The following is a 10,741-nucleotide window of genomic DNA, read 5'->3' on the forward strand; positions in this document are numbered from 1 at the left end:
TAATAATATATAGTGCGTTGCATTTAAAATAAGCAATGATTGATACCTACTTCTAGTATAAATAAGTGTGGGCATGTTGAAAATATTTCACACAGCTTGTCCCCAATGACCTTGGCACACTGTCCAATTTTTAAATTTCTCCTAATTACAGCTTGTCAGCTATCGATTGCGGCGGTTCCCGGTGGGACACCCTGTATAGAATACTCGCAAAATTTCAAAAAATAATGTTTTCGAAAGTTTGGCCATCAATTTTTTTGTTGTGATTTGAAAATTTTTGATCACGTCACGTGCTTGCACGGAACACCCTGTACAGATGGTACTATGAACACTATTGACAAAATTTAGCATAGGAGCGTGTTGTTCCATTTTCGTTTCATTATTTTGATCTATTGATAGGTTTGTCAATAGAAAGATATTTATGATAATTAATGATTAACTGATGATAACTCTTTAAACGTAAATTGCTAACAGCTAGCGAGAGCTAGTAGGTTTGAAACTGTACTTGTATCGAATATAAACGCTATATTAACTCTTTTCGTATAAAGCGCTTGATTTTCCAGGTTTGATGATAGAATTGAATGCAAATATTTTACCGGCAATTCAGTTCACTTATAATTTTTTTAATTCTTTTCAATCAAAAATAAAATTATAAAAAGTACAAAGATAAGACTTTCTCAAAAAAAAAAATTATAACCAACAGTTTTGAACGGCTACAAAAGTTTTTGAAAGCTCAAGTAGCGATTAAATGAAATCGAAGGATTAAAAATTGTTACAAAAAGATTCGCTGCGAACAGGATTCGAACCTGTGCGGGCAGAGCCCATTTGATTTCGAGTCAAACTCCTTAACCACTCGGACATCGCAGCTATACGAAGTAAACGTTCAATTAGGTTTGAAAATGGAGAATGTTAATATTCTCAGGAATTAAAAAAAAATTGAATAAATATTAATAAATCAGTTTTATTACTCTTCGGCCAACTTTTTACATTATAAATGATTTGTTGACTAGAAAAAAAACATGCCGGAAAAATTGGTTCTTTCTGAACCATTTGAAATTGCCAAGCTGTGAGTAGTAAATGGTAGGTACTACCTACTTAATTAAGTGGTACCCAGATTACTTAACAAATCGCTAACCAACGACCAGTGATGCCAGATCGGCAAAATTAAAATCCCCAAATGGTATTACTTACAAAATCCCTAGTTTTTCCTAGATTTCCGAAAAAAAATTATGAATGAAAATGTTTTAAAGAAATGATAAGTGAAACAAAAATGGTTATTGTAGACTGCATATTACGAAATCCAAAAAATGTAAAAAATGGAACTCATAATTTAGCTTCAATTTGTATTGTTCTTATTTATTATTTTAAATTCACAATTTAAAAACACCTTAAGGGAGATACTTCTCTCTACTTGTCTTATGCCTTATGTGGTCCGTATATATTAATATTTTATTCCCAAAATAATTTTCTTTTGCAGATAAACGAACATTTTTAAAAATCTCTAAATCTAATCTAATATAATCTTGCTTATTTCAAAGAGGACAAATTGCTAGTTTAGTAAGCCATCGCGTTCAAAGTTAACAATCGCTCACCTTATCGATAAGTTATTAACGTTTCCGACTGATGTATCTTGGGAAAATGAGAGTTTCTACTATTTTTCACTCATTATGTTTAATATTTTTCTATTAGATAACAAGAAACACCATCTCAATTGGCACTCCTAACACCACCCACCGTACCGATGCTGCATGGGCAAAAATCCTCTGCGATGCTACATTTCCATTTTGAGGATGGATGAGGAACAGCTGATTAACGTTATTAGGCTAAATCTTTAAAGAACAGTAGGTAAAACAAACCCAAATTAACCAAAACTAAAAAAAGTTATAGAAAAAAATAGATTTGGCAAATGCGCCATATCTTTCGAACTGCACAGCCGTGACGTCGGTGGGACAAAAACCGGGGACGTCCTGGGGTCTTTCGTTATATTATTGAAAAGTTATAGGAAACTTCAGAGTCATCGAAAACGTGATTTTCGCTAGAAACACCATTAAGACAAACTGTTAAGAAATGGAGTACACCGGGTGGTTTTTTAAAGTCTCGAAACTCTGAAATATTTGGGAAATTGGGGTCCTACAAAAAAATGTGTCAATTAAGAAATTAGTTTCTGAGAGGAGAAAGTTTATTCGTGTTAGAAAAAAAAGCGCCTGCATCGATCTTGTAGGCTTGGGCCAACTTGATAATTTCAAATATTAACCACATCATTTTACTGCAGATTCGAGTAGTAGATACGTCAAAAACTAAGAATGTTTTATCTAAAACATTTTCTTCTGATTTGACAGGTAGCGCTCTCTGTGGCCAAATAAGAAAATTTGTATTAAAATAAAAACGTGCCTCTTAGAAATGAGTTACGGGCCAGATTTTGTTGATCCACGTGTGGGTATAACCCACAACATACAATATTAGTGGGTATGACCCACTAATTAGTAGAAAAAGTTCAGATACTATGTTTGATTCAATAAATTACCTTTTTGTAAACTTTTTTCCACGTTTCATAAAAGCAAATAAATATGTTTTGGAGGTTTGGACAAAATGAGATTGTTAAATTAAAAATAAATTCCATTATTAAAGGACGAACAATATAACAAATAGTTATTACAACTTCTGTATTCGTGGGCGCCTCTGTATATCTTACTGGAGCTATTCAATTCAACTTATTGTAACCAAGTATTTTGAGATGAACAAATTATTTTAAATCCTTAAGAAACCCTATCTTATTTTAAAATCATTGAAATCCTGAAGGCCAATTAACTATATTTATGAGGATATTGGGTTTCATCAAAAAGCCATAAATCACCGCTATACGAGGCATAAATATATTCTTAAAAGTTCTCTGCTTGCGTCGCATCAAAAGACTAAAAGCAGGACAAAAAATGTTTTATTAGTTAAAGAATTTCATTCATGTTTACTCTTAACTCTTTATTGCCTATTATGTGAACGAGTGGCTTTTCTCGGTAATAGAGAGGAAACTTGAAAAGAGATTCAGCGAGGGTGGTCTTCGTTAAGAGTCGATACTCGTAAATACTTCAAAATAATAAAAAGTCTTCCGATTGATGTCTTGCAGCAATTAGACGTTGATCGATTCTGCCATGTTCAGTGATTATCTTGTTTGGCGGTTTATCAACTATTATTTATCGCCATGTAAGAAAGCAATACCTATTTAAACAAACAAATATAAGAAGAAACTGTTAAAATTACTCTCCCAGGAACTCAACCATACTATACGTTTTCATTCATCATATTTTTGGAGTTCTATTGCCTTTGAAAGCACGGTAAATTGAACCCTTAACTTATTAGCAGATGAAACATGTGGTTCAAAGTTTGCACTCCGAAAACACTCTTGTAGAAAGCACAAGTGGTATAAGTGTTTTACAATTTGCAGATATCGAGAGCCAATCATGTTTGGCTCTGGATATTCTTTTCTGTCGCCTTGAAGTTTTTGAAGGTTATGGAAAGTTGGTTTACGTAATGAGGAAGAATTGCTGAAAAATTTAATACTAGTGTGACACAGTAGTTAGTGTTTGTGCAAAACTTACAGGGTGTTTTTCGCGAAGATTTTGACTGTAGTTGACATTTTTAGGGATCACCGTCGTTCGGGGTGAAGTCGGACGATTTTTTCAGTTTTTTCTTAGTAAAAAGAATAATTTTGAAATTAAAATTTTCAATTAATTATACTAGAGTGTCTCATTTGCCGAATTCCATATTAAAACGAAAGAACTTTTCTTTTCCCCTATTGTTTTTAGGTAAACTGTGACAGCCTTAACTTCTATGTGTAGAGTAAAGGCGGACGAACCTTTATTTAAAAAAAATGGTATCTTGTAAGAGGCGTATTCTTGCTATTATTGAGCTTCTCTTGTGAAATTAGTAAGGTCCGCCATGTTTTTTCGTTTTTATTCCTATTTTCTTATCGCGTAAGGTGGATTTTGGATTTTGTTAATTTTCACCAGGTAGTTAGTTCAGTCTTAAACTTTTTCTGCCTTGTCGAATATCTGTGAGTGCCCCGGCGACGTTTTCTTCATTGTAGTTCTGAAAATTAATACCGATTTTAATTTCTTTCTTTCTCTTTATACTTCAATTTCCAAGGAAAAAAAATACAGGTCATAAAATCCTCAACTGCGTTCTACGGCGAATTTATCCAGCGAAAAAGTGTTCCGTAGAAAGAAAAGAAAGAGGTGATTCTGTAGAAATTCTAAATATTTTTGGCCTGTTAAGGAACTGTCAACTGTGGTTTTTATAGTTCCAGATATACATATTGTGAGTATTAGTTTAATATGTATAGCTAATAATATTAACTATTACATCTCGAGTTCCGTGTCATCCGAAGATAAGACTTACTATGAATTCAGTAAAATTTATTTGCGTTTCTAAAAATGATCTGCAACATACTAAGCGGATTGGATTGCCAGTTTTATACCAGGCATGCATTTTCTAAACATGGTTCGGACGCGCTATCGGTGAAGCTTCTTAAGGAACGCTAAGCCCCTAAAGATTTTTATGAACAGTAGTAGTCTTCGACATATGTGATACTGATGACAATTTGTTTACACCGATCTTCATTTGCTAAGTTTATTACTTCTTCTTCAGCTTCCGCGTCACCAGTTCGAGCCTTCCGCGGTCTCCATCCACTTGCTTTTGATCTTAAAGTACCTAATTTCGTATATTAGAAAACAACTTTCAATAGTAGTTGTTGTGGCCTACTAGTTTCACTAAATCGCCTATCAGTTCGGATTTAAGGGTTTCCGATCTGGATCCCGTCCACTTTGAAAGCGGATTGCATATAGCCAAAATATACGTTCTGGCCCTATTTTTAGGTCTTCTGTACGGCATCTCATTGTTGACCAACAATTTCGGGATGCCCTGCATTGCAGACTGTATGTAGATCCCTGGCAGTTTATAAGATACTTTATTGTGTGACGTTTGTGTAGTTTTTCTAGTAGTTTTTTTTATGCCATACACTATCACAAACTTTGTCGATATTCATGAAAATACTTTTTGCTGATTTATGTCCGGTTAAGTGTATTGTCTGTTTGCTACTTACTTGATACATAGTAGATGAATAGGTAGGAAATTAGTTTATTTTAGACGATATTTTTAACATTACAGGTATAACAAATCTCTAGAATAAACGGATAATACTTTTAGGTGTTTTTAACCCTCACCTTGGTGTGTATTGTCTTCTGTTATTATTTTCGACACAAAGATTTTCCTTATGCTTTATTACCAGGTTAAAATCAGAAAGACCGATGATAGGACACACTATTATTAAAATGGGCATATACTTGGAAGCAACAATGAACTTACTAACTGAAAAATGCAGACTGTCGACTCCAGTTAGCTCCCCGACTGTATTTAAATAAATAATTGTAACGCATAATATGTTAATAGATTATAGTCCGGTCATTTATTATGGCGTATATTAGTAATTTGTTTAATACAGTGTGCGAACACACATTTACAGTAAACATAAAGGGGAAGTTCGATTTCATTAATATTTATGAGCGCATCCGAGCCATGAGCACGAATAAATTGTCAATGTTTTCATAAAATATTTGCCAAATTAATATCGAATCAGTGCGGATACTGTAATGCATAATATTTGGGAAACGCTAAGCTAATATTGATATCCCGGAGCTACCGACGATGAATATATTTTCTCTAGGGGAAAGCGGACCTTTTTTCGCAAATAATTTTCAGTTGTTATTGACATATTTCAGTGTCAAGCATTCAATTTTTATATCAGCTCCTTAACACTTAACTCGTTTGCTATCAATCATCACAATGTTTTCTGATTCGAAGTTTAGAGCCTTATGTTACCTACAAACAACTGTTTTTCATGTTTGGAACTCCAAAACTGATATATTTGCAGAAAAACTTGACCAGAAGTTTGGCAACTATATTTTCAAGGTAACCTGCCTAATTAACAAAACGTAAATACCTGCTGCTTCTTAATTACTACAAATTGTAGTATCCATGACAAACACAAAGCAAAGAAACTAAAAGTGACAATGAAATACTTTGAGTTTAGAATGACGTCGTCCCTTTGCCGTCAGTGCTACCAACCTTTTTGGGGCAAAATGGTGATATACCTGAAGCCGCCACAGATGTCAACAAAACCTCAATTGGAACAGAGCCACAACACCACAACCAACAAATAAAATAGAATTAAGTTGTTAAATAGTTAGGTGTTCGAAGTTATGTCCGTTTAACTCTAAACATGTTTGCGGCCCAATCACTTAATTGTGCACTCTTGGCAGCAGTATGGGCTCACATTTTGAGCAGCTTCTCGCAGTCGGTAAATTAACTTTTGCTCAGAACGGGCCCGGATCTGTGCTTTATATCAATAGACGGATCCGGAAGGCCCCTGCCGCTAACTCGAAAAGCAATTGACGACTTTTCCAACAGTCAATCAATCAGTCACAGGCCATCTACGTTAACCGTTGGAATCCAGGTACACGTCTTCAGAACGTTCCGACAACCAAGATAGAAACTTCAAGAAGGCCAAATGCGAGTTATTTCGCCACGAAGCAGACTTAAATCTCCTAAGTATCCCACCCACTCTGGTGGACTACAAAAGGTTTGTGAGTGCAACGCATGATAATGATTACATACCCTGGTGATAAATGGAAGGCCTTTGCGAGAAATTGGGAGAGTCGAGGGCGCCGGATTTATCACATAGAATGCTACTCAACCGTGGATAGAGAGAGACTGGAAAGGTGGACGAAAACAGTTAAAAACGGCGACTTTACACATTCCAGTGGCCTGGGATGGTCACAGCTGAGACGGCTGCGAGCAGCGGCCCCTCCTCCGGAGCGGACCTACTAAATCAACCCAAACGAGATCTGCAGGGTATGAGTGGTGGTGTCCTGATTGACAAAGAGTCTGCACGGCGGGTGGACACTGAGGTGAGATAGCATATTGGTCATTTGCCATTGGAGTCTCGGGGATGTTAATTGTGCCTTATCTCGTCTCAGACTCCGTAAGGCTCCGGCACTGGCAACATCTTCCCTGAATTTCCTAAAAACATTAGCCCAAACGCAAGTACCAGGCTTCCTGATTTCTACAAAGAATTGTTGAACAGAGGAGAGATTCCAAAAATTCTTAGAAAACTGAAAGTCCTAGCCGTTAAGCCAGATAATACCGCTAGCTACAGACCTGTTGCTCTATTATTTATATGCTCTAAATTACTCAAACGCCTAATCGTTAACAGAATATCTGTAAAAGCAAATAAAGTCCAGATTGAACAAGGCGGTTTTAGAACGGATAGAAATTGCTGCTACCAGATGTGGTCCCTGACTACCCATATTACCAGAAATAGGATTTCAGGAGGTCTCTAGAGCTGCACCTCATTCATTGACGTGTCGACTGCATATCACATTGTTTGTAGAAAGGGCATGACCTACAAACTACAGAAAGTCGTCATTTGTTATAGAATACCCAAACTCCAATCATTTTTGGTTGCTGTAAGGATGTGAATGCTGGACCCTGGACCCTACAACTGAAAAGAAAAGTGAGGCGTTTGAAATGTACTTATATAGCCGTATGCTACGCGTCTCATGGGTCCAACGAATTACGAATGAAGAAGAGCTTAGACGGATGAAGCAGCCGAAAGAACTAATGGCCCTCATTAAAGAAAGAAAAACTACATACATAGGACACATAACGAGAGGCAACAAGTATGAACTGTTGAGACTGTGGATTGCTAACCTTCGAAAGGAAAGCGTCATAAGAAGAACAAGAATCCATGTTGAGCAACAGGAGAGTTGTGGTAGAATTAAATGGTAACACCAAGCCACCCAAGAACTATTCAATGCGGGATCCCCCAAGGATCTGTGCTGACCCTACTCTTATTCAATAAGGGACATGCTGAGTACCAACTCACGGATATTCATGTATGCTAATAATCTAGCACTGCGCATTCCACTTCGAGACCTGAAATCGGTCGAGTCCGTCTTTTTTCCGACCTGTCGCCAATCTGAGTTGATGTTTACCATAAAAAGTTGAGGTTAAATGCCAAGCCGTCTTTCCGAATTCGGTGCATTCCATCTCTCAAACAGAAAGGCATCTCTGTTTGAACAACTGAAGGTTGAGTTTTCTGGATCAAGGATAACAGACAATTCCAACTCAAAATACCTTGGCGTAACCCTTGATAGGTCTCTGTCCTTCAACAAACAAAATTCTAGAGTTGCTCAAGAGGGAACATAATATGCTTCGGAAATTGGGGGTCTCCTTCTGTGGTGCCAAGACAAACCCACAGGCCGACGTAATTCGTTTAGCGTCATAAGTTGAGCTTATAATATATCTGGTAAATTAATAGAACGCTGGCTACATGCCATTACCTACAATAGAAAAGTGTCAAGCAAAATGTCGTGAATTTTGACGAATTAATGACGTCGAAGCAATTACCATACATTTATGAGTGTATGTATATGGAAATCTGACCATTTGCTGCAGCAATAATTCTGTTTCTGAGCATTTGGTAATTTGTCTTCGTCGTGTTAATGTCTTAAATTTAATAAATCAGTACCGTTTACAGCACTGACCTTTCCATTTGTACCAACGACCGGAGCTGATTTTCTTAGACAATAAAAATTTCCTGGGAGTATAATTGGTTATCGTATCAGTTCAGTGAACAATACCAATAAAGCTTCGGGTCCGCACCGCTAACAATGACTCGGTAATTTGTAGTTTTTCTTGTTCCCCAAGATAAGAAAGCAGGAAAGACAACACATTCCGTTATCGGAGACAAGAACATGTGTTCATCTCAGCATTGAACACAATAGAACTGCTGGCTAAGGTATTATCTGAGATTGCATTGGTTTCTGCACAATTGGTAAGTAATTAAATCCTTATCAAATAATGCGCTTATTTTCTGTTTAGTCATCGACAATTTTATCCATGATTATATATTATTCTTATATAACTGCATCATATTTCTTGAACACTCTATTGCTGTAACTATTATATTACATATGCATTTCATAATTAAGTTTTTTACTTAATTAACATGATACAATATACAAGTATTTGAATGTTTTAACTAATGTATTTGCTGTTGGTGATAGGCATCTGCTATTCATCTGGAGAGTGTGGACAGACCAATATATCACAGCAATGTGGATATGGTTTCGAGAGATTTCCTGGAGCTATATAGCATGGAGGAGTAGTACCCATAACGCCACATCTTAAAACAAACATAATTAATCCCAAACAAAAGCAAGTTTAAGAATTTTTTCGCAACCATCCGACAGTGGATAATAGTTAAGTCACTTTAAAATTTCAGTTTAATAGTTTACAGTTAATATTATGCAATACGCAGTTGCCGACTTTGCAATTTGATTGGCCAGATTGAGAAATTTGTTAATAGTATGCCCATATGATTTAATATATTGGTATAATGGCTTGCCAAATGTGAGGGTGGAAACAACCATACATACAAACTGATGATGGTGGAGAAAAACACCGAAACGTTTTTGTAACATTTTAAATGGTAAACAATAAAATTGATTGGAATTTCTTTTGAATTAATTTGAAATACAGTTAGGAAAATATACACAATATATTGGTTATGTTGTTTGTTGTCTTTATTATTTTATATTACACATCAATTATAACTTTTTTTCATTTTAATATCAAAATGTGGAGACGCAGGTTACTTGGTTTTGCGTCCATTTTGACTTCTTATTTTATTTTATATTTTTTATTGAAGAAAAAGCGTCGAAAAAGGGGGTTTAAAGTCAAGCCTATCAATAGGCAAAGGTCAAGAAAGGGACACTTTTAATATTGCGAGAATATCAAAATTATGGATGCAGTTCAATTTTTTAAATTTAGAGGGATGACCAAGCCAGTGTTCCAAAAGTTAGTTCAAAGAATTGAGCCGATCATTAAAAAGCAAAAGCGTTCTGATTGTATTTATCCTGACAAAAGACTTTGCAGTAAGTTTTTTGTTATTTGATTTATTTTGTTCATCAAATTATGGCCTTTCTTAGGTACCTTTCTCAGGAAACATGCAGGCTTTGGGATACAGTTTTCAGATTGGACAAACAAGTTCTTAGTCCTGAATAATGAAGAGTCGTTCAGTGAGTTTTGAGAGTGTAGAGAGGAGGCTGATGTGTCTCCAGTTTTGAGGGAAGGTTTTGTTTTTAGTGAGTTTGGGTACTAGTATGATAGAGGCGGTTTTCCAGGATGTAGGCAATTCTCTGCAGCAGAAAGTTTAGGGGCATATGGAGTGCAAAGCGTGCGTTTCACATACCATCAATATTGGGCCATTCTATGGAAAGTTTTGAAAGTGTGTACCAAAAGAACCAAACGCATTTCAAATTAATCTAAATTCAGCCAATTTTCAAAGCTTTGTGGGTACAAATTTGAATTCGAATATATATATATATAGAGTAATGCKAAACACCTGAACACGCAAATTTTCTGAACGAACTCACTATCAGTTTCCCAGGAGCAATTGGAGTACCATGGACTGTGAGTGGGGATATTCATGTCAACTTGATATGAATAATTGAGACTACTRATATTAACAGTACTTACAGGTACTTACCCCATTAGAGAAATGTAACGAGTATCGCTGCAAATGGCCACTCCACAAGTGTTATTCAGTGGTTTTTCCTCACCTTTTTTGAATTTTCCCATTGACGCTGTAAAGCAATGAGCATCTGCAATTAAATTATTACTTTAGTTC

The 10,741-nt window shown here is 35.9% G+C and overlaps 1 protein-coding gene, 1 long non-coding RNA gene and 1 other non-coding gene across 3 annotated transcripts; 1 reads left to right on the forward strand and 2 right to left on the reverse strand.

The window, feature by feature from the left end:
* Positions 1 to 782: 782 nt before the first annotated feature.
* Positions 783 to 864, reverse strand: Trnas-cga. The gene has a single exon. It is a non-coding gene; the product is annotated as a tRNA-Ser (tRNA).
* A 4,814-nt stretch (positions 865 to 5,678) lies between these two features.
* Positions 5,679 to 8,923, forward strand: LOC125504904. The gene is made up of 3 exons (XR_007281788.1): positions 5,679 to 5,958; positions 6,080 to 8,530; positions 8,588 to 8,923. It is a non-coding gene; the product is annotated as an uncharacterized LOC125504904 (long non-coding RNA).
* Positions 8,924 to 8,984: 61 nt separating this feature from the next.
* On the reverse strand, positions 8,985 to 10,715 carry LOC109543856 (the record flags this gene model as incomplete). The annotated part of the gene is given in 2 exon segments (XM_019913774.2): positions 8,985 to 9,235; positions 10,601 to 10,715. Coding segments are annotated over 2 exon segments (227 nt in total), but the record flags the coding sequence as incomplete, so codon positions are not given.
* Positions 10,716 to 10,741: the final 26 nt, after the last annotated feature.

Source organism: Dendroctonus ponderosae, unplaced genomic scaffold, assembly GCF_020466585.1.
Source record: "Dendroctonus ponderosae isolate FM_Combo_2020 unplaced genomic scaffold, Dpon_F_20191213v2 Dpon_F_20191213_6, whole genome shotgun sequence".
NCBI lineage: Eukaryota > Metazoa > Arthropoda > Insecta > Coleoptera > Curculionidae > Dendroctonus > Dendroctonus ponderosae.